General features: G+C 43.6%; 1 protein-coding gene across 1 annotated transcript in view; it reads right to left on the minus strand.

Moving 5' to 3' along the window:
* CFAP418 (cilia and flagella associated protein 418) overlaps positions 1-25,453 on the minus strand; it is a 41,301-nt gene that overhangs the window by 11,082 nt on the left and 4,766 nt on the right. Inside the window, exons 2-4 of the mRNA XM_077493062.1 lie at positions 21,090-21,186; positions 18,112-18,176; positions 12,366-12,431 (exon numbers count right to left, since the gene is read on the minus strand). Of these exons, the coding sequence (XP_077349188.1) occupies positions 12,366-12,431; positions 18,112-18,176; positions 21,090-21,186 (228 nt within the window). The remainder of the gene's footprint in view (positions 1-12,365; positions 12,432-18,111; positions 18,177-21,089; positions 21,187-25,453) is intronic.

Consider the following 25,453-nt stretch of genomic DNA (forward strand, 5'->3'; position numbering starts at 1 on the left):
CAGTCCGCTGCCCGTATCGTTCTCGGCACCCACCGCAAACGCCGTCCTCCGGGCCGTTGCTGGCCGCCACCCGGGGACGCGGCGCCGCCATCTTGGGGCCTACTAAAATCCGGAAGCCTAACGCCGGCCCGCGGCGTTCCACGGGCCCCCCTGCTTCTCCCGAAGGTCAGTCGAGGACCCCCCTCGCAGCGGTCCCCCGAGAGCCACGTATCCAGGAGCGGAGGATCCAACGAACGGGCCCAGAGAACACAGGACAGGTGAGGAACACGGCGGCCATATTGGTACACCTCAGGCCCACTCTACTCTAGGCCTGTGTGGACTCTCCCTCTCCCCTATCATTTGGATACAGCCAAGCTGCCCCTGTTATCCTCACCCTGACTAACTAACTTTTCTGCTAAGTAAACCTCAGCTGCTCTGAAGCTCCCAGGCCCGAGCTCTGTTTGATATTTACCTGGGGGCCATCTTGCTTCACCCTCCCCCAGTACTGTTACACCTTACTGCTCTTTAAACGACCAGTTTGTGCTGCCCCCACCTGAAGTGTGTTTTGAGTTCCGCACCTACTACACCCCTGCATCTGGGCTATTAAAGGAGTCGCAGTTTGGTGCAGCTACACCCTCTCCTCCCCTTCACAGTTTTGAAGAAGCTTGACACCCCCCTCAGATCTACACGCCTCCCCCCAATAGCAAGATATTATAGTCCCGGCCAGTCACACAAGGCTTACAGATGTGATGGACTATTAGAGACGGGACCTGGACCCCCTGTCCTCTCTCCGTGACTCCCATCTTACGCTTATGTGATCTTTACTGACAGGGTGTCTCCTTATTGACTCATTTCAATCGGCCACACACCCCATGGGCAAAATTGGGGATCAACGTCGCACCTATTCCTCTGCTATTAAATCGCAGCCCCCTGTAGCGATGGACCGCTATCTGAACAAACCCCCACAAGCTACTCCAAGGGTTTCTGACAGCTCCCAGATCCCACCGGAACAGCCTGACATTTGCACCAACATGCTCTTCAATGATACCTCCACACTCTCATCCTCCCCATCTCCCCCCCTAACGGCGGAGCTACTGGACACTAAATTACACTCCCTACTACAAGCAATCACTCATACCATTGCACAAGAGGTAGGGAAAGTGGCCAAGGAATTGAGAGGGGAGATTGATCAGCTAGGTGAACGCACAGACTCTTTGGAATATAAATTTGATGAAATGGTGCAATATGTCCAGGTTCTCGAGGACGACAACGCCACTATGAAAAACACCGTGACCCAATTACAGGCCCAGCAGGAGGATTTGGAAAACAGGGAACGTAGACAAAACCTTCGATTCAGGGGTATTCCTGAAACGGTGGAAGACAAAGACCTGCGCACCTACCTCCTAAGCCTTTTCAACTTTGTAGCCCCAAATATCCCAGACATAGATTGGCGCCTGGACAGAGCACATCGGTCACTGGCTCCAAAACCCCCTCTAGGGGCCAATCCGAGAGATGTGATTGTGCGTTTTCACTATTATGACAGCAAGGAAGCCCTGACTCTTGCATCTCGTAATCAGTCCAGAGTTGAATTTAAAGGCTCTAAGCTACAAATCTTCAGTGACCTGTCACCTATTACCCTGACAAGGAGGAGAACCCTCCGTCCACTAACTTTGCACTTACAGTCTCACAAGGTGGCCTACCGGTGGGGTTTCCCTTTCCGCCTATCCGTTTCCAAGGACGGCACCCAATATTCCCTACGCGATCTGCAAGAAAGTGACACCTTCCTGCGCAACTTGGGTCTCCCACCTCTTCCAGAAGAAGATTCACAGCCTCTTCCAGCAACGCCCAAGCCTCCGCTGGCTCCAAGCCGCATCTGGACCCCGGTGCGACAGAAGACGTCCAGATCCCACTTTACACCCCAGAAAAGTCGTGCCTCCAGACTCCCGACCTGAACTGCTTTCTCCGGATTTCCTCTGGATGCCTTATTTACCTTGACACCCCGCTGATGTTATGGGTAGTCAACACCCCATAGTGGGTTTACTTACCCCCTGGCCCGGGGGGTGGGTGGCCGAACGTATCTGACGTTGCCTCCAGTTTAACCCCAAAAATGTTATTCTTATCCCCTTAACAGGTTGTGAACTATTCATTTTTTTTAAGTTTTTTTTTTTTCTCTGACAGAGGTTATAATGCTAAAGGTTATTTGCCTGTGTGTACGTGTCTGCGGATATGTACATAAGTCTACATAGCTCCCCCTTCCCCCCCCCCCCCTTTTTTTTTTTTTTTTTTTTTTTTTTCGCGACCGGGGTCTACTGTTTACCCTGAGGGCAACCTGCTCACTTTGGAGAGAGGCTGGGGATCCTCCCACTCCCCTCCGACTTTTATTTTTTCACGTTTTTCAAATTTTTCTATTTTTGCATGTTTTGGAGATGTACAATTCTCCACTTCAGACCCATGGCTTAGACCTGGGTTCCCTGGTGGCGCTTAGCTATCCAGGTTTTTGTTGGGTGGTCGTTAAACCCCGACCCCTTATTCCACCCCCATCCCTCCCCTCTTTCCTTTTTCTTTTTTGGTACATTTTTACCATTGTGGATGAGTCACTGGGATTAATCCCGATTTTCCACCGAACCCGCTTGCTTTTGGTACAGATTTTGTTATACGATTATATTGTTATTTGTGTCATGCACATTGCTTTATTATGTAAGGTATATTTGTTTTGGGTCCACTGTTATATTTTGCTTGTTACATATGTGAGGTTTTCTGTCATGTTCTGGCCCCTATCTGACCTATCATGGCATTGAAACTCCTGACCTATAACGTTAAGGGGTTGAATTCCATTCAGAAGAGATGGCTTGCTCTGAAGGAGTTTAGGGCCTCCGGGGCGGACGTGATAATGGTCCAAGAGACCCACTTCCGTGCTGGAGGCTCTTTTAATTTTGCTAGCAAACAGTTCCCGACCTCCTTTCTAGCGTCTGACCCGTCGGGTAAGGCAGGGGTAGCTATATTGATTGGTCGGCATTGCCCGTTACGGGTCACTTCGTCCCATTTAGACCCTCATGGAAGATTTATTATTCTGAAATGTTCCCTATTTGCTAAATCTCTCACCTTAGTTAATATCTATGCTCCCAACTCGGGTCAGCTTACCTTTTTGTCCTCAGTCTTTGACGTTCTAGACCGCTTTGCTCAACCGTTTATGATTTTAGGAGGTGATTTTAATATGACAATGTCGTCAGACAAAGATAGACACACTCTCTTCCCCTCGGCTTCCCCACCCCGAGCCACTCAATTGTCTAAATCATTTCGCAAGCTGATCAGGTCTAGAGGCTTGCTAGACATCTGGAGGATAAAACACCCTACTCACAAACAGTACACTTTTTTTTCTCATCCTCACAAGCTTTATTCAAGGCTAGATCACTTCTTTATCTCCTCGCCCTTGTTAACATCAGCAGTCTCCTCTGAAATCAACCCTATGACGTGGTCCGACCACTCTTCAGTCCACTTAGACGTCCACCTTTCATCTTCGTTTCCTAAGACCTGTCACTGGAGACTGAATGAGACATTTCTTCACTCTCCAGAAACGAAAAGTCTTTTGACAGATGGACTCACAGAATACTTCCAACTTAACACGGGCTCGGTCACAGGTCCCTCCACCCTGTGGGAGGCCCACAAGGCTGTTTTTCGCGGTCGGTGCATAGCGCTGGGATCCCGTCTTAAAAAGGACGCGGCATCCCAGCGCTTTGCCATTATGACCGATTTGCGCTTAGCAGAGAGACTGCTGTTGGCCTCCCCCACGGTGGACAGACTCCGAAAAGTCATTTCCCTGCGTAATCGGCTCAAATCCCTAGCAATGAGCAAAATAGACAAATCTCTTTTGTGGTCCAAACAGAAGTTTTATGAATTCTCAAACAAACCTCATAAGCTGCTGGTAAATAGGTTGAAACCACGTCCTTTTCAACCCTCTCCCGACTTTTTACGACAACCTGATGGTACACCTACTTATTGCCCCCTGACTATGTCACGGATCTTCGGAGACTTCTACCATAATTTATATAACTGTCTACAGAAAGACCCAAATTATGACTTTTCACAAGGGAGATTTGATCTCTTTTTTGAACACTTGAAATTGCCTAAACTCCTCCCCGACCATCTTGCAACCCTGAATTCGGCCATTTCACCCGACGAACTTGAAGCAGTAATTACACAACTCCCCAGCCAAAAAGCCCCGGGCCCCGACGGGTTACCCTATTCCTATTACAAAACTTTCCTACCTGTCCTGAGTCCCCACATGATCTCGCTCTATACTTCCCTACTTAAAGGTTCCACTCCACACGCCCAATTCCTACACGCTCATGTTTCGGTCATACCAAAACCTGGTAAAGTTTTTGTCAGCCTTACCTGACAATTATAGGCCTATAGCGCTATTAAACTCAGACTATAAAATTTTTACAAAGATCCTGGCTAATAGGCTGACCCATATAATCCCTACACTCATCCATAGAGATCAAGTTGGCTTTGTACGCACTCGTCACGCAGGTGATAATACCAGACGCACAATAGACCTGATTGATTTATTGAACAAAACCTCCCGTCCAGCCCTTATTCTTAGTCTAGATGCTCAGAAGGCCTTCGACAGGCTTAGCTGGCCGTATATGTTTGCCACTCTTGCAAGATATGGTTTCACAGGCCCTTTTGTTTCAGCTCTTGAAGCCCTCTACTCCTGCCCCTCTTCCCAGGTCAAATTGGCATCCTACCCATCGTCTTCATTCCCTTTGAGCAATGGCACGAGACAGGGTTGCCCCCTGTCGCCTCTTCTTTTTATCCTCTGCCTCGAACCCCTGGCGGAGGCCATCCGCGTTCACCCAGACATTAGAGGGATATGCCTACGCCACAGGGAATATAAAATGTCCCTATTTGCAGACGACATCCTCCTGACATTGACCAATCCCCATATCTCACTTCCGAACTTGTTGTCCTTGCTGAAAGATTTTAGCTCCATATCAGGGTACAAGATTAACACCAGTAAAACTGAAGCTTTACCTTTACACATTCATTCTTCTGCTCTCACAATACTGCAAGACAACTATTCCTTTCACTGGTGCACAGACTCCATTAAGTACCTGGGGATTAACATTACTCCCTCCTATTCGACCTTATACTCGGCTAACTACCCCCCACTTTTTCGTGACATTGCTAGGCTTTTGAAGCAATGGGATTCGCTTCCCCTCTCACTTTTGGGTCGTATCAATGTCCTAAAAATGTCAGTGATGCCTAGACTCCTCTACCTTTTTGATACTCTTCCAATCCCAATCCCTATGTCCCAACTTAAGGCTGTCCAAAGAGCTTTTCTTAACTTCATTTGGCATTATCGAGCGCATAGGGTTGCAGGTTCGGTGATGTTGGCTCCTAAATGGCGTGGAGGTCTGGGAGCCCCAGATCTGATCAAATATTACTATGCTACACACCTTAAACCAGTTATTACCTGGTCATCCCGGAAAGCCCCCACAGTATGGGCTGAAATTGAGATGAGCATCACCAGGCCTGCACACATCTGTGCCATGCTTTGGGCAGACCTTAAAACCTCCATGGGTCCACTTCGTAGCATCTGTCTGGCCCCGATGCTGTTCTCCTTGGAAATCTGGAGGAAATGCCTAAAGTTGTTTCCTCTGGCTTCCCAATGCCCTCCTTTGCTAAACATACTGTTTAATCCAGATATCCCAGACAGCCTAGCATATGATAGAGTGATTCCTTGGTCTGAAGCTGGTTTGTTTCAACTCCGCAATATAGTGCATCCGCTCACCAGGAGGCTTCTATCATTCGCGGACTTGCAGAAACAGCACCAAATTCCCAAACAACTCTTCCACTCCTATCTGCAAATCAGACACTACTTTGCTTCTAAATCCCCCACTCTCTGTCTTGATAAGCCAACTCCATTTGAATTTTTATGTGCTCAGGGCCCATACCAGGCCCATTTAATCACTGACATTTATAGAATACTCCATGAATCGGTGCCCCTTACGGAATCTTCTCATTCATATATGCGTAAGTGGTCGCAAGTGTTAGAACATCCCATCCTACTCCCACAATGGCAGAGAATCTGGGAGGCCGTCTCTAAGACATCCCGCTGTGTGGAACAGAAGGAAACGGCTTACAAGATTCTGCTCTTTTGGTATAGAACGCCTGAAATTTTAAATAAATATGATCCCAAGACTCCTGCGATGTGCTGGAGATGTCGGGGAGATATAGGTTCCCATTTCCATATCTTCTGGGCATGCCCATTGATCCGTCCATTTTGGATTACAATACAATCCTTCGTCCAAGACTTGTTGGAGATTTCCCTCCCATTAGACCCTCTGTATTTCTTACTAGGGCTGCCGATTCCTGGACTCTCTAGACATGCTCAGAAGCTTGCCACCTTTATTTTGTTAGCAGCTAAGAGAGCTATCCCTACACGGTGGCTATCACGTTCCCCGCCCACTCTCCCCCAGGTCTTGCAGAACCTAGAACATATCGGCCGTATGGAAAAGCTTACAGCCATAGTCCATGACACTATGCCTAAGTTCTCAATGATTTGGGATCTGTGGTATCGCTCTAAACTATATACTGCTACTTAATATAGTTTTCTGAGTTTGGACCTCCTACGCTAAGTTTAAGGCTCAAATTGCACGTTCACACTGTTCTATGCCCTTCTAAAGGAATGAAGTTTCCACATTTCCTGCTCACTGTCCTATGCCTATTTGATTGTGACGATTGCTGTTTTGTACCACAAATAATTGTTCATTAATGTGAGGATATACAGAATGTGCTGAAATATCCTACCCCCCCCCCCCCCTCCTCTTTCTTCCCTCCCCTCTCCTCCCTCCCCTCTCCTCCCCCCCCCCCCCTCGCTGTTTCTGATTTGTTTTATTTGATGGACTTACTGTTTACCTGTGCATTTATGCCAACACTTTGTTATTGTTATCTTTATATTTTCAATAAAAATACAATTAAAAAAAAAAAAAAAAAAAAAAGTGGATGTAAACCCATTCTCATCCTTTCTAAACTACTGCAATATTGGTTATCTAGAAGGATATACACGCCTCCTGCATGTATACTTATCTCTCTGTCTGCTATGAGACCCGAAAAACTGCAGATTCTGCTCCCCGCCCACCTCTACACTCCCCTTATCAACATGCATTTTATCCTGTGTATTTCTTATGCCGCGTACACACGGTCTTTGTCTTAGGCTACTGAACGAGATATGTAAATCACCTGTCAATCACAGCAAGGGGAAAGAAGGACAGTTTGTCCATTTTATTTCACTGAAAAAGGATATGAGGATTGCTCAGAGCTGGATTAACTCTTTGTGGCAAGACTGGGCACACCTGATCTGAAATCCCATACTCTATATTGTGCCAGACCAAAAAATAAATAAAAAAATTTCGGTTTTACATCCACTTTAACTTTAAAGTGGAGGGCCACCCTGAAAAACAAAAGTACATTAAAAATTAGCAAAAATTTGCAAAAAAATCAGAAAAAAAAATGAATTTTTTTTTTTTTAACTTACCAGAAATGCCTGTTGCTAGGCATATCATCCTAATCTTCCTCTTCCTATTCCGCGGTGATGTTCTGTCTTTTCTCCTCCATGCCGCGTCTTCTGGGGAATGGGGCGCTGTGTGTTCTGGGAACTGTGTGTCCAAGAACACAGCGCGCCCCATTCACAAAGCGCTGCGTGACTCGCGCATGCGCAGTAGGAAACGGGCGGTGAAGCCGCAAGGCTCCACTGCCTGTTTCCCTTAGTTTAAATGGCGGCGCCGGGACCCAAGAGCCAAGGGACGGGTCAGCCTCGGGCGGCCAACATCGCGGGCACCCTGGACAGGTAAGTCTGCTTATTAAAAGTCAGCAGCTACAGTGTTTGCAGCTGCTGACTTTAAAAAATTTTTTTAAAGCTGGCCTTGCTCTTTAAGAGGGAAGTTTCAGAAAAAAAACTTGCATTTTAAACTAAGAGTCAGTGGTCTGTAGCCAGTGCCCATCAATGCAGCCTGATCTGTGCCCATCTGTAGCCTCTAAGGCCCCTTTCACACCACACCGCACATTGCGTCGGCGGTAAAACGCTTCTATTTTTAGCGGCGTTTTACCGCCGGATTTGCGTCAGATTTGCGACGCATTTCGGCCGCTAGCGGGCCGCTTTTACCCCCCGCTAGCGGCCGCGAAAGGGTTAAAACCGCCGGCAATACGCCGCAATAGCGTCGTTTTGCCGGCAGTATTATAGCGCTGCCCCATTGATTTCAATGGAGAGCAGCGGCGGAGGAGTGGTAAACACACCGCTCCAAAGAAGTTGCTGGCAGGACTTTTTTCTGACGTCCTTCCAGCGCACCGCTGTAGCGTGAAAGCCCTCGGGCTTTCACACTACATACAATGGTGTAGCTTCTTTAGGGCGGATTGCAGACGCTATTTCTAACGCTATAGCGCCTGCAAAACGCCCTGGTGTGAAAGGGATCTTATTCAGTGTTTCTCAACTCCAGTCCTCATGGTGCCCCAACAGGTCATGTTTTCAGGATTTCCCTCAGGTGAAACGGCTGTGGTAATTACTAAGGCAGTGAAACTGATGAAATCACCTGTGCAAAATAATGTAGAGCCTGAAAACATGACCTGCTTGTGTGCCTTGAGGGCTGGAGTTGAGAAACGCTGCTCTAATATGCCCATTATTGCAGCCTGTTTAGTGTCCATGTGCAGCCTCTAACATGCCCATCTGCAGCCTCTAATGTGCCCATTGTGTGCCCATTATTGCAGTCTGTTTAGTGCCCATCTGCAGCCTCTAGCATGCCCATGATTGCAGCGTGTTCAGTATACATCTGCAGACTCGCCTTTGCAGATGATTGCAGCTACGACAGTGCTGGATGACACAGGTCCGCGATCTCCCGTGTATCCGGCGCTCAGTCACAGTCCCGCCTGGCTCATATGATGGAAAGAGCAGTGGTCCAATGCTGGGCCAGGGAGGCGGGACTGTGTGTGACATGCCGGATACACAGGAGATTGTGTCATCTGTGTCATCCATCAGCGCTTGTCCTCTCCTTCCACTCCGAGTAGCAGGGATCGGTGTATAACACGCACATACAATTCCCCCCTGATTTTCAGGGAGAAAAAGTGCGTGTTATATGCCGATAAATATGGTAATTCATTACGTTCCATTTATTTAGATGAGGCATTCTTTATTTCGGATAATTCGTAACTTTGGACAGAGTTTGCATGTTCTCCCGGGGCTTGTGTGGGTTTCCTCTGGATACTGCAGTTAAACTCCCCTCCACCTTTCAGTGACATGGAGGTTACATGCTTTACTGGCTGCTGTCATCTTCTCCCTGGGGTTCTTTGGGTTTTTGGCCTTTTAAATGGCCAGTGGGGGGTGACATCATCCTGTGCATGCACATGGGAGTCAGTCTTCCAGCACAGCCAAAGTGTGTCAGGAATGCATGCTGAACTGAGGTGGAAATTAGGTAGAAAACCATGAGCATGCAGGTAAGTTTGTATTATGTGCCAACAAACAGTGCTGCCCTACTAAATATCTTATAATATGACTAATCCCTAAGTAACATACTAAGTGAAAAGTAATAATATCATACAAATTGATATTGCGCTATTAAATGTGTACAAAACCAATAATGTGAAAAATCTTACAACAAAAGTTCATGTGAATAATGCTTGATAAAAGAAAATCCTGCCAGAAATCAATTCACCAACCAATGCAAACAAGGACAAGTGCTCTCCACCACCAGATTCACACGCTGCTCACCTCATAGCAGAGAAAATTCAGCAGTTGTCCCCTCTGGGGAAATGATGACACCTGGCAAACTTATGGATAACAGACCTCCTTAGATGAATGGCTCCTTAATAGGGTTCCAAGAGCCCGGATCGTCTTGCCCAATACATGTTATATGTGAAAGAAAGGTAACATCTAGTGCTCTCAGTTTACAAAGGATTTATTACTAAAAACGTAAATAAATACACTTACAAGTGAAGCACAATCAGCTTCAAGATGGCCGCGGTGTGATGTCAGTAAGTTCTGCCCCCTGGACGCGTGTCGTCAGGGCGTTGACTTCCTCAGTAAGGGGTCATAAGTCATATTATAAGATATTTAGTAGCGCAGCACTGTTTGTTGGCACATAATATTATTTTTAGGTGGAAGTGAAATCACTTTAAGTGACAACAGCTACTTTAGTAATTATAATTGTCACATTAAATTCCGCCGTTTTATTTTTATTTTTTTAAATGTATATTTATTGAAAAAGATTTGCATAACAAAAAAAATATACTTTCGATACAGACATTCAGGATTGTCGGTATAATTATAACAGCAAAAACCGCCGCAGGCGGGATATAAAGTGTTGAGACAATTATAAGTCACATTAGAGGGGAGGGGAAAAGGATACACCACAGATTCGAAAACAAAAGAAACATAATAAAAAATAAAAATTGTAAGTTGTAGAAGGGACGTATAATTAGAATCCCGAGACCGAGCCTTAATAAAACATTTCTGGGAGTTCGTAACAACATATTAGGGTGATGTCTCTGGGTTAAATGTGGAGTTGTCCCACCTATCCCATATCTTAGAGAACTTGGGAAGGGAGTCCTGTACCAGTGCAGTCATATGTTCTATCCTGCGCATATGTGCAATAGCGGAAATCAGCTGTGAGTGGGTAGGGGGGGGGGGGGGGGGTAGGAGATAGCCAGAGGGCAGGAATCAATCTCTTGGCAGCCAAGAGGATAAAAGCTGTCAACTTTTTGGCGTGTTTAGATAGCGCCGTAATAGGCAGGCCTAGTAAATAGTGCCTAGGGTCAAAAGGGATATCTATTCCCAACACAGAGTGGAGTATGGATTGGACCGAGGACCAAAAGGGTACAATCAAAGGACAGCTCCAGAATATATGGTAATGGGAGCCTTCATTCCGTAGACACCTCCAACATAGTTTAGATACGGTGGGATCATATTTGTGTAACACTTCTGGGGTTTTGTACCAAAACATCAGTATCTTGTAGGCCGTCTCTCTCTGCTCTACACACCTAGAAACTTTAGAAGTGGACGTCCAGATCTCCTGCCATTGAGAAAAAGTTAAGGAAATTGGTAAAATTTTGGCCCATCTCTTCATATAGAGGTGGGATTCTATGGTAGGAGAGCTGGAATTGTGGAGGATGTTGTAATAGAGGATATGAGGCCTTTCTGACAAGGGCCCTGAGTGCATAAAGTTTGCGCCGTTTTATTTTTATTTTTTTTAAAGTTTGTATTATTGCAGAAGAGACATAGCATGCTTGATTGCAGTTTTCTAAAGTTAGGTTTAGTTCCACTTTAAAAGACATGCTGGTAGATTCATTGGATCCTATCTAAAGTGGCCCTAGTACATGTGCATGTATGTATGCATGCATGTAGGATAGGTAACTTAGATTGTAAACTGTTTGAGGGCTGTAAAAAATAAGTGTATCCTTTATTCATTACCATTGTTCCAACATCTTCTGTGTAAGGCTGCCTTGGCACAGCACCGCCTAGGGTTAAACACTGGAGGCCAAGGCATTTATACATGAGAAGCTAGGAAGATTTTAGAATTTGGACCAGAGGCTGTGCAGCACCGGGCAGACCACAATTCAAAAATACCAGAATAGTAGAGTTGTATGGATATATAAACATACAAAAATGTTGAGGTAGGGGAGGACGGCAGTAGCGCAAATGATATTTTAACAAGCTATACGTTATGCAAATTACCTATGAGATTTCATTGAATAAGGCTGCATGCACAGTCACAGGGAGCACTGACCATCATAAGTCAGTGTGCCAAAAGACATCGTCCTGCGTACATCAGAAGCTGTGCAACTGGTGCTATTCTGACCACGTGCGTTACCACATCTGCTATTTCATCATGTTAGAACAAAGAACTAACGTGAAATTATGTGTAAAACTGAGCAAATCTGCCACAGAGACCTTTAGCGTGATTCTGCGAGTGGCAAGGCTGCTTCAAAAGAGTGGAAGATCATCACTGGAAGATGACAAGAGATCAGGAAGACCTTCAATGAGCTCAACCCCCGAAAATGTTGAAACTATTCGGCAACTTGTGCTTGCCGCACTTCAAAAAGAAGACTTCCAGGACACATTCCAGAAGTGGAAGGAATGCTGGGAGCGCTGTATTGCTGTGCAAGGGGACCATTTTGAAGGTGATAATAGTGTGGAAACGTAGATAAATAAAGTACTTTCTTATAAACAGAGCTAGTCTCAAAACTTTTTGATACCACCTCATATTCCATAAGACTCATGTTAAGAACAAAAACAGCCTTACCATCCGTTCCCAGATAAATGATGACTTTTCTAATCTTCAAATACAAGTTATATTTTGCAAAATCTAATGATATTTGTATGACACAAAACCTACCGTTCAGATATATTTGTCCCAACACCGAAGGGAACCATAGTCCCACCAAGATAGACTGGACAACACCTACAATACAGAAATGCAAAGTGTAATTGGAATCTTCATTTGTCGAAATTATTTCATGATTCATAAAATAATCACTGTTGAGCTCAATGCATTTTTTTTCTGGGTGTATTTACGTTTCTCAAAGTAGCCACAATAATTTTATTAAAGCCAAAAACTAAAATCTAATATATTGCAAGTCACCAATCCTTTAATATGGTGGCCACATTCATTTTATTATTTGAAGCATTTTTCTTTTTTTACCTGGTGATCCAGCCAGTAACACACTTCCTGTCTTAGGGCATCACCATTCTGGCTGGAGGAACAATGGAGACATCTTTGGACAGCTGTCAGTCTGGGGAGAGGGTAGTGCTAGATGTACCAGAAGATTCTGATGGATTTGGCTAACAAATTAAAGCCAAACTCCAGCTAAGCCCAGTTTCACATGTTCTTCAACGGCAAGCCTCCACAAAGCATTTGCAGAGCTTTCAGCAACCTCATAGCTCCCAACTGTCCCTGATTTGGAGCAATGTTCCTCTGTCCCTCATTCCTCCTGATTTGCCTCTCATTTTGGTCTGATCTATATAGTTGTATATAAAATGCACTTTTTATCAATCGAAAAGTGTTTTCCAGCACTAAACCTTTCATCTGATTTCTAAATTGCTGCATTTGTAAATGCCAAAAGCCAATATAAAGGAATAGTAGTGGTAAAAAAAGCACTTATGGGTTTAACCAATCTTGTTTTTTTTTGTACAATTCTCCTTTAAGGGGGCGTGGCAGGGGTGTGTCCTATGCCTGCATACTTTTGCTGATAGGTGTCCCTCATTCCCATCTCAAAAATTTGGGAGGTATGCAACCTTTTGTTGACATTTTTAAAGTACCATTCCACTCCAGTTTGTAAATGTTGAACACAGATCCTAATGGGAGTGCTGATTGCCACTTTAAACAAGCTGCTAACAGGCTTCAGAACTTCTTGAAGCTTGTTGAAAACCTAATGAAGCCTGCTAGCAGCTTGCTTAACCTCCTCGCTGCCAGAGCTGTTTTTTTTATTTTTTTCACACATTTAAAAAATAATTTTAGACCTTAAGATTACACAAAACCCTCAAACATTATTTTCTGAATGTAGACACCCTAGAGAATAAAATAGTGGTAGTTCCAATTTTTTATGTCACATGTTATATTACTGCAAAGGTCTAGAAAATGCAAAATTTCTGTAAAAAAAAAAAAAAAAAAAAAAAAAAACTATACTAAAGTGAACGTCAGGGCAAACAAATACAATAAATTACCCACATTTTTGGAGAAAAATAAAAGACAAGGTTGCACCAGGTAAATAGATACCCAACATACCAAACCTTAAATTAGCGTACGCTCTTGAAATTGCGACAAATTTCAGTACCCTGTATTTGTTTATAGGCGATTCTTCAAAAGCCCCAATAGGTCATCGGTTTAGTGTTATGGAAGGGTTCTGATGCTAGAAATATTGCTCTCACTCTGGCGTGTGTGGTCATATGTAACAATTGTATTGCAAATCTACACTTTCATGCGTAGGCGCCCCATGTGCATTTACACTCGTACGTACGTATATGTGGAGGTGGGGGGGGGGCTCCCTTTCCTGACCAGCCCATTTTTGCAATACGGCACTGCATTATTTTAACGGACAATTGCACGATCATGCAACACTATACACAAATTTAATCACATCTGTGTTTTCTATTTTTTGTGCTATAAACAAAAAATTACCCAAATTTTTGAATAGAAAAAAAAAACTAAATTGGGAAAAAAAAAGAAATGTCTTCATCAATTTAGGCAAATATGTATTCTGCTACATATTTTTGGTAAAAAATATAAGCGTATTGATTACACAAAAGTTATAGCGTCTACAAACTATGGGATATATTTATGGAATTATTATTATTATTTTTTTTTTTACTAGTATTGGCGGTGGATCAGCAACTAATAGCAGGACTGCAATATTGCAGTTGACAAATCGGACACTAACTGACACTTTTGACACTTTTTTGGAAACCAGTGACACTAATACAATGATCAGTGCTAAAAATATGCACTATCACTGTACTAATGACACGGGCTGGGAAGGAGTTAAACATCTGGTGGACATTGGGTCCACGGTACTCGCGGATTAGCTTCCGTTGTGCACGCACTTGCGCCCGATACCTGGAAATGCAGAATCACGTATATATACACGTTATCCTGTGCAGCGCGGCCACCCTGTAGCTGTAGAACTACTATAGGGTGGCCGGCAAGAGGTTAAATGAATCATACATCTGGGCCTTTCCTTGCATCTAATATTAATCATATATTACAAAGCTTTGTGTTTAAGCTTATATTTATGTAAACTCTTTTGGTCTGTTAAAGTAGAACTACAGGCAAAAACTTTTTTTTACATTTTGGTAAGGGAGGGTTATAACCTCTGTAATTTTTTATTTTTTTTTACCATGTGTGTTCGGGGGAGATTTACCTTCACTTCCTGTCCCAAAGCCAAACAGGAAGTAACAGGAAATCCCTCAAAAGGGAGAGAATCCTTGGTTTACACCAGAACTAGTGACCCCAGTGGAGGATTTCATCTCTATTCCCGTTCTAGGAACAACCCAAAATGTGTGACTTTCTTTTACTTTAATTTTCAATGATAACAGTAAACATGACAAATAGAGAGGGGTGAATCTCTGTAACTGGGACATATAGTAATACACACCTGACAGGGGTTTGAATCCCTCTTGACTATCCAAAACATAAAATTAAAAAAAAAAAAAAAAAAAAAAAATCACCCTTAGTTATACTTTAACCACTTCCCGCCCGGCCTATAGCAGACTGATGGCCGGGAAGTGCTTCTGTTTAACCTGACTGGGCATCAGTCTGACATACCGCATCTCCGATCGTGGAGCCTCTGACAGAGCCTTCTTACCACGTGATCAGCTGTGACCAATCACAGTTGATCATCGTGTGAACCAGGAAGTGCCGGTAAACGGCATTCCTCGGTTCGCGCTGACAGGGAGAGCTGATCAATGGCTCTCCCCGTCAGAGGGGAGTTCTGTGCTGATAATCAGCACATTAATTATCAGCACAGCCCCCATCAGATGTGCCCATCACCTGCCAATCAGTGCTCAACAGCTGCCAGTCCGTGCCCCCTCAAAAAAAATCTCTCAGTGCCCACCACAGTGCCAATAAGTGCCCATCACTGTGCCAATCAGTGTCCAGCAGTAATACCTGTCAGTACCTCATCATCAGTGCTATTTATTAGTGTCCATCAGTGCCATCTGTCAGTGCCCATCAGTGCCGCCGGTCAATGCCCATCAGTGGCAATCATCACCGCCTATCAGTGCTCATCAATTCTACATATCAGTGCCTCTTCATCAGTTCCCATCAGTGCCACCTTATCAGTGCTGCATATCAGTGCCCATCAATTCTACATATCAGTGGCCATCAGTGCCACCTTTTCAGTGCCAACTCATCAGTGCCGCCTCATCAGCACCTGTCAGTGAAGGAGAAAACAAAATTTTATGACAAACTAAGGAAAACTTTTTTTTTTTTTTGGTCTTTTTTATTTTATTTAGTAAAAAATAAAAAACCCAGAGGTAATCAAATACCACCAAAAGAAAGCTCTATTTGTGGGAAGCAAATGATAAAAAACTGTTAGCATTCTTCCCTGCTATTTCTATGGACCACAAAACACCTGCCCCTGTTAGGGAGAAAAGAGGGAAGAGTTATGTAGTCCCAACAGTAGTATGTCATTTTAACAGACTCCCTGACCTGGGGTGACTACGCTGATCAGTACATTTGTCAGCCTAGGACAGGGAGTATTGGGCCTCTTGCACACTGCAGCTTGAAAAGGCTCAGTGCAGCTTCTTTTTTTTTTTTACTGAGCTGAAATACAGCCCATTAATTGTAATGTGCCTATGCACACAGGCGCGTAAACAAACGCTGTGCATTCTTCAGTAAAAAATAAATAAATAAATCTTCTGAATGCGCGCAAATACAAACAATTGTGCACAAATGTCCATTTACATATTGTGCAGAACAAGAAATGACAATAAGTTTCCGTGCATTTGCGTGAACACACATGTGCAAAAATGCATGTAAATACATACAAAAAAAAAGGAGAACGTCTGAAAAAGTATATGTCAAACAGGAGTATTGTGTGTAAGAGGCCTTAATGGCAGGATCACCAGCCACAATGAGAAAAATTAGTGTAAATAAAGAAATCGAATGCAGCCACCACATGTGAGGATTGGTAAACTGCCATACGATCAAATGTTGTTTTTGGGTTTAGATATAATTTAAATATTTGCAAACAACTTCAGTCTGCTACTATGCTCTGTGTATTTATCGACACTTTTTTCCTTCCTGTGCGTGGTATACATCAATCCCTGCGGATCCTCTGCTGACTGTGAGGGGGAGAGGAATGAGTGCCGCCGAGTGTACTGTGTACTCGGCTAGGCTCGGCTTTGCTTGCAGTCACGCCCAGTTCCACCAGTGGACCTGTGTTATGTCCATCATAGGAGCCAATGGGCGGGACTGCGAGCAGAGCCGAGAGGGGCCGAGCCAAGCCGAGTACACAGTACACTCGGCTATGTGTATCTCGGCGGCACTCGCTCCTCTCCCCCTCACAGTCAGGGAAGGATCAGCGGGGATCGGCATATACCACGCACCCACCATTTCCCCCTGATTTTAAGGGGGAAAAAAAGTGCGTGTTATACGCCGAGCCTAGCCGAGTACACTCGGCTATGTGCATCTCAGCAGCGCTAATTTTAAAAATGATCAGGCTGCAATGAGACAGGGAAAGGCTGCAGATGGGACACTGATCATTCTACAATGATGGACAAGGCTGCAGATGGACACTGATCATTCTACAATGATGGACAAGGCTGCAGATGGACACTGATCATTCTACAATGATGGACAAGGCTTCAGATGGACACTGATCATTCTACAATGATGGACAAGGCTGCAGATGGACACTGATCATTCTACAATGATGGACAAGGCTTCAGATGGACACTGATCATTCTACAATGATGGACAAGGCTTCAGATGGACACTGATCATTCTACAATGATGGACAAGGCTTCAGATGGACACTGATCATTCTACAATGATGGACAAGGCTTCAGATGGACACTGATCATTCTACAATGATGGACAAGGCTGCAGATGGACACTGATAAGGCTGCATTGATGGGAATTTAAAAGTAATTTTTTTCCTTAAACTTCCCTCCTAAATACGGTATTTAAAGCTCAAATCCAGACATCAAATCCAGACATTTTTTTTTCATTTTGGATCTAGTGTGGAAAAGTTAGAACCCCTGTCCATGTTTTATTATTGTCTGACCCTCATTAGGATGATTTTCTCTCACTTCCTTTCTCAGTTACCAGGACAGAAAATCTCACCAATGGGGATTGATACAGTGGATAAAATATAGAATATTTGAGTAGATTGGGGAAGGGTTATGACCTTTGTAAAATGAATATTGTCTGTCTTCCTATCCTGTTATTCTCCGTTCCCCTTTTTTGTCTTTATTTCTTTGAATACACCTGTTACCATGACAACTGTCAGTTGAACGGACCTTCCTGTCTTAGGTGTCACTTTCAGTGATATTCTGGTAGAGGAACAAGCGATGGAGTTACCAGCTAACAGTAAGACCTCAGTGTCTTTTACATAAGTAATAATCAACATTTTTTTACTCACTTTTTACTGTGTGGTTGATGGGCTGTTTTACTGTGCTTCTTATTCAAAGGTTTTGTCCTATGTGCCTAAAACAGAAATAATAAATGTTATCCTGCTGTAACTGGTCAGTAAATCAAACATCACATTTTATATAGTATATTCATCTCCATTAAAGTAGAACTATAGGCAAAACTTTTTTTTCTCATTTTGGATAGACCAAAATAGATATACCGGTAATTATATCCCATCAGATTTTTTCCCCCCATTATTTCTCTCCCATTGTGGAGATTTTCCTTCACTTCCTGTCCCATAACCAAGACAAGTAGTGAGAGGAAATCCTTGCAAATTAAGTAAATTCCTTAGGGACCCCCAGGTCACCATAGCGAGTGTCCCCTTTGGAAAATTTCCCCTCTATCACTTTTCTGGGGACAAAAATTTGGGATTTTCTTTCACTATCAATGACAATGGTAAGCAATACAAATAGAGAAGGTGAATCTCCCTAATGGGGGGCACAGATCCTATTCCTTTAAAGCAAGATATACAGCATAGTGCTTGTGTAGTGTCATTTGTCCCACTCTATGCTGTAAAATACCTGGTTGATCCTGCCTGTTCCTGTGTCCCCCTAAGCGTGTTGACCATTGTAATCATGGCTGCTGATCCATGATACCTTGGTCAGTTTACATGCCTCCATCATCCCAGTCTCTCTCTCTGCCCCTCTCTCCCTGCCTGTCAGCTCAGCAGTCAGTGATGTGAGAGCCGATCTGCTCCCCACCCCTCCTCTTGTATTTTAGTCAACTAAAATAGTATTAATTAGTCGATGAAAATATTTTTGTTGACAAAATTAAAACTGGTCAGCAGCTACAGTTTTTGTAGCTGCCAAGTTATTTTTTCCACAGGTGACTGGAACTCCACTTTAATGGCACCCGTGCAACCTCCTGTGTTCACAATGCAGCAGGTCAGCAACTTGGCACAGGACCTTATAAGCAAGTTAAGATCTCTGTAAGAGTAGTGTCTGCTTCTATGGGGATCCCTCAGGTATGGAAAATACATACTTATATTGTTCAAAGCTGGATCAATGTAACTATGTAAAAATGATCATACCTAAACTTCAGCTTTAAATCTAAAATACACCAAGGTAAAAAAAAAACGAAGGTGATCACTGATGAGGATATATGATGAGGATATAGCGGCAAAAGATCTGCTGCATTAAATCAAATGTATTTGCAGTATACAACCCCAATTCCAAAAAAGTTGGGATGCTGTGTAGAATCGACATAAAAATATCATGCAATGATTTAAAAATCTCATAAACCCATATTTTATTCCCAATAAAAAGTTTCATGTTAGTCTCATTTGCCCAGAGCACCTTCTTCCACATATTTGCGTCTTCCCCACATGGCTTTCTTTCAACAATGTCTTTCTTCTTGCCACTCTTCCATAAAGGCCAGATTTGTAGAGTGCACATCTAATAGTTGTCCTGTGGACAGATTCTCCCACCTGAGCTGTGTATCTCTGCAGCTCCTCCTGAGTTACCATGGACCTCTTGGCTGCTACTCTGATTAATGCTCTCCTTGCCCAGCCTGTCAGTTTAGGTGGATGGCCATGTCTTGGTAGGTTTGCAGTTGTTCCATACTCTTTACATTTTCGGATGATGGATTGAACAGAGCTCTGTGAAATGTTCAAAGCTTGGAAGATTTTTTTTTTATAACCTAACCCTGCTTTAAACTTCTCCACAACTTTATCCCTGACCTGTCTGGTGTCTTCCTTGGCCTTCATGATGCTGTTTGATCACTAAGGCTCTCTAACAATCCTCTGAGGGCTGCACAGAACAGCTGTATTTATACTGAAATAAAATTACACACAGGTGGACTCTATTTACTAATTAGGTGACTTGTGAAGGCAATTGGTTCCACTAGATTTTAGTTAGGAGAATCAGAGTAAAGAGGACTGAATACAAATGCACGCCACACTTTTCAGATATTTAATTGTAAACGATTTTGAAAACCATTTATCATTTTGCTTCCACTTCACAATTATGTGCCACTTTGTGTTGGTCTATCGTATAAAATCCGAATAAAATACATTTATGTTTTTGGTTGTAACATGACAAATTGTGGAAAATTGTAAGGGGTATGAAGGCACTGTAAGTGTTAGTGCCAACATTTACTTGTGTACAGTGTTAAGCATAAATGTACATTACCGGACCTGAATACCAATGACACTAGGTGGCAGGAGCTGCCCGAGTCCTATTAAATAGGGTTTATTTGTGCTGTATGCATGTAATATTATCACAAACCTTACAGATGTAAAATGTATGGACAAGCATTTCCATAGGATATTGGTGCCGGGAAGCTTCTTGGTAAAATCAAAGGCCCGGGTGCATGAGCCCAGTAGTTACAATAAAGGAGAGGTGTGGGGTACTCAAATAAACATTTATATTCACCTCTATGGCAGCTGGTGTTCCTTGATGCCTCTAAGCCAGAGAACTGAGCGATCACCCTACTCGCTAATCACTCAGAGCACAGAGCAGTTCACCGCTGTCTGCTCTGCTCATCCAGCGCTCACTGGAGCGCCAGGCAGGAGAGGGAGGGTCATTTGCTCAGGCAGTAAGAGGCTAAGCCAGCTGCCAGTCAGCAGTCTGAGTGGATCCCGACAATAATGTTGGGATCCCTCCGGAGTCTGGAAAGGCTCTGTATTGTCAGTCATCAGCAGGCTTTGGCTTTAATAAGTGCACCCTCGTGAAAAGTATGACCAAACAAGCTTTGGCCATTCTTCTCTTTTAATTAATATTTATAAGTACTGTATATATAGTTATAAGTGCATAACTTGAATAAATTATGTTTTGAACACATTCTTTGCATTCAGATTTAGTTCAGAAAGCTGAATGGAGAAGGAAGACATGTTGCCAACGTTGATTTCCACTTCTTGACTACAAACAGTAATTACAGTTACAGGCTTCAATACATATGACTGAGAAAAGTGATCCGTATAATATGTACCTTGGTGTCTCCATGCATGTGAACATCAAGTATATTTTCAATCAGGTCATCAACGTCTTCCTCATCGGTGGATACATTCACAACAGAGTTCTTCGACCTGCAAATAATGAGAGATCCTACCTTAGACTCTATTCAGGGTAAAATCGCATTGATATGGACTTGTATCTAGATTATTCTGATTATCAGTACATAGCATGGAGCAAACATTTCAACCCAACTCATCCACTTTCCTAACCCCTCACACCATCCATGGATTTTAGGAACATTTCCAGGTAATTGTATGAAATTTCAATCTACATCAATTAACCACTTCAATGCCAGGCACTTTCACCCCCTTCCTGCCCCGACCAATTTTAGCTTTCAGCGCTCGCACACTTTGAATGACAATTACTCAGTCATGCAACTCTGTACCCAAACAAAATTTTTATAATTTTTTCACACAGATATCTTTCTTTTGGTGGTATTTAATCACCACTGGGCTTTTTATTTTTTGTGATATAAGTGAAAAAAAAAGAGTGAAGACTTTGTGGAAAGAAAATGAAAAATTTTCTTATTTTTTTTTTTTTTTTACACAAAGTTGTCAATTTATAAGATTTTTTCTAACACATAGCACAGGAATATGCAATTAGTGGACCTCCAGCTGTTGCAGAACTACAAGTCCCATCATCCCTCTGGGTGTCATGCTTGTGGCTATGGGACTTGTAGTTCTGCAACAGCTGGAGGTCCGCTAATTGCATATCCCTGACCTAGCATGTATATAGCAAAAATTACACCCCAAAATATATTCTGTTACTCCTCCTGAGATACCACATATGGGAGACTTTTACACAGCCTGGCCACATAGAAAGGACCAACATGCAGGGAGCACCTTCAGGTGTTCTAGGAGCATAAAGTACACATATCATTTCCTGACTACCTGTTACACTTTTGAAGGCCCTGGAGCACCAGGACAGCGGAAACTCCCACAAAATTACCCCATTTTGGAAAGCAAACACCCTATATTCTATGAGGCATGGGCTGCAGATAGGTATTCAGGTACTCCGATGGGCTGCAGAGAGGTACACGGGTACTCTGGGCTGGAAACAGGTTTAGTGGCTCTTTACCCTGATCGGAGATGGGCTGTGTCACAGTGACACGCCTCATCCCAGATCACCATGCTGCGCACCCCTGGGGGCATGCACGAAGACAGAGCATGTGACTGTCTGCCCTCTCTCTCCCCTGATTGGCTATGCTGACTTTGATTGACAGCAGCGGCAGCCAATGTTGCTGTGGCTCAGCCCATCAGGAGAGAGAATCTCGGACGGCGGAGACACTCGTGGACATCCGTGGACAGAGAGTAACCTCAGGTAAGTGCCTTTACAACCCCTTTAAGTACTGAAACATAGAAAATATTTTAAAGAAGAATTTTTTATTGATGGGTTGATGTGTGTAGATCTATATGTACTACTTATTAATTTGCGAACAGCGCACCATTATTTATTCATTTGTTTCTTTTTACAAGTGTTTGAGTGCTTGTTTTTTGTGGTAGTGACAGTTCACCTGCAATAATAATAATATTCCACAGTATATTATTTCTTTGGCAGCGCACAAGTTTTTCATAATATTTCCGAGCTGCGAAAAACCCTCCCCTCCTGAAGACTCCTGGGATATATGACATCATTTGCCTAGGCCTGGAAACCAGGAAGAAATTTAAAAGAAAAAAAGTTTTGAAACATGTAAATATGATATATTTTTCCATCTATTTACCAATGCTAGCAGCATTAGGGTTGAAAATAATCAATGTTGATTGAGAGAGTGAAGTTCCACTTTAACTCTAAACTGATGACCTGTAGGGGCTTTTAAAGCATCGCACATGGAAAACATTGCGTATCGAACTTTAACTTTGTTGTTTTGTGGGTGCAAAACCTCATCAATTATGGTTTATTTTACCACTTCAGCCCCGGGAAGAATTTACCCCCTTCCTGACCAGGGCACTTTTTGCGATTTGGCACTGCGTCGCTTTAACTGACAATTGTGCGGTCGTGCAATGTTGTACCCAAACAAAATTGACGTCCTTTTTTTCTCACGATTAGAGCTTTCTTTTGGTGGTATTTGATTGCCTCTGCGGTTTTTATTTTCTGCGACAATTTTGAAAAAAAAAACACATTTTTTTTTTGCTTTATGCTATAATAAATATCCCCCTCAGTTTAGGCCAATACGTATTCTCGTATAATCGCAATATGGGTATATTGATTGGTTTGCGCAAAAGTTATAGCATCTACAAAATAGGAGATAAATTTATAGCATTTTTATTATTATTTTTACTAGTAATGGCGTCAATCTGCGATTTTTATCGTGACTGCGACATTATGGCGGACACATCGGACAATTTTGACACATTTTGGGACCATTGGCATTAATACAGTGATCAATGCTATAAAAATGCATTGATTACTGTAAAAATTTCATTGGCAGTGAAGAGATTAACATTAGGGGGTGCTCGAGGGGTTAACTGTGTTCCCTGGTAGGTGATTCTAACTGAAGGGGGAGGGGACTGACTGGAGGAAGTGACGGATCCTAGGTAATAGGAAAACACACAATCTGTCACTCCTGTCAGAACAGAAGAGGGAAGTCCTTATTCTGTCTCTCCTGCTCACGATCGCTCGTGGCCAGCGGTCATCGCGGCCGTCAGCCACAAGCTTTGGCACGCCCGCTGTGCAGTGGGCGCCTGCTATCCCAACCTCATAGCTACGACGGTTCGCGCAGGGTAGCCAACCTGCTGCAGTATACCTGCGGCAGTTGGTCAGGAAACAGTTAAGGGTATTTTTTTGTACTGAGAATTTGAGCTTGGTAAACCATTGTGTAAATATGGTGTGACATAAAAATTTGGCACTAACACTATTTTATTTTCCAGGGTCTCCGCTTTTCAGAAAATATATAATATTTAAAGGCTTTTACTCAGGCCTAAAATCATCTTTTAAAATGTGTGCAACATGCCTCCTTCCTCCCCCCAAGCGGTTCTGGCAGTAAAAGGGTTAAAGGATAAGTTCACCCATATTTAAGGTGCTAGAACTTCTTCCGCCAGTTCCCCTACATCACAGCCTCGATGTGACAGTAGATGGGGTATCTTCTCCCTGCACCTGCTGTCACAATTTAAAAACAGTGTGGCCTTGTCATTCATTTGCAGTTTCTTGTGAATTAATGAACAATTATTAGGGGTGCAACGGATCAAAAAACTCACGGATCGGATCGTTCCTCGGATCAGAGTCATGGATCGGATCATTTTTCGGATCAGCAAATAATAATTTAATTTGCAAAAACCTGTGAAAATTCCACCACCATATAGTCCCCACTGTAATATTGGCTGAGTATGGCTGGGTACGGCTGAGCATGGCTGAGTATTGCAGAGTATGGCTGGGTATCACAGAGTATTGAAGAGTATGGCAGGGTATCGCAGAGTATGGCTGGGTATCGCAGAGTATGGCTGGGTATCGCAGAGTATGGCTGGGTATCGCAGAGTATGGCTGGGTATCGCAGAGTATGGCTGGGTATCGCAGAGTATTGGCTGGGTATCGCAGAGTATTGGCGGGTATCGCAGAGTATTGGCGGGTATCGCAGAGTATTGGCAGGGTATTGCTGGGTATTGGCAGGGTATTGCAGAGTATTGGCAGGGTATGGAGAGATGGCTGCTTCCATCCGATGTCTCCCCTCCACTGTACAGATTAGTACAGAGAGGGGAGAGAGGAACCGGCGTCCTGACAGGACGCCGGTTTGTTTACAAGTGATCTCTCCGTCAGAGCGATCACATTGTAAACGGCCTGGGTGTAGAAAGATGGCCGCCTCTTTGGAGCTAGGCTGAAGCCGCGGCCTTTCCTAAGGCCGAGACCGCGGAGCGCGGCATGTGCCGATCCGAGTGGGGTGACCCGTTCGGATCGCGGATCGGCGACGATCCGTTGCACCCCTAACAAGTACCTTCAGCCATTGCGGCTGGCGGCTTCTAGTTCTGTATGAACTGTGAAGACGCTGATGAGCGCTCTCCTAGTCCATTCACAAGCCCTGCAGCTTTCAAACAGACAGCCCGTATAGGGGTACAGGCAGAAAAATGTAGGGCTTGTCTGCAGGACCCGGACATTGTGGCCTTGATCCACTGATCACGAGTGCAATGATTTCCAGGCTCCTGCAGGAAAAAAATAATAAATGAAAATTTTTTATACAAAAATATGTGCATTTATTTATTTTTTGAAAGGTGAACTTATTCTTTAACCACTTACCACCGCCGGCCTGCAATGTAATTGCAGATGGGCAGGCAGTGTAGGCAAAGTAATGTATAGTGTACGTGCAAATGCGCGCCCCCTGGTCAGCACCTGTTGTGATTGTACAAAGTG

The sequence above is a fragment of the Lithobates pipiens genome, unplaced genomic scaffold, assembly GCF_037356315.1.
Source record: "Lithobates pipiens isolate NorthernLeopardFrog02 unplaced genomic scaffold, aLitPip1_a1.2 Scaffold_19, whole genome shotgun sequence".
Taxonomy (NCBI): domain Eukaryota; kingdom Metazoa; phylum Chordata; class Amphibia; order Anura; family Ranidae; genus Lithobates; species Lithobates pipiens.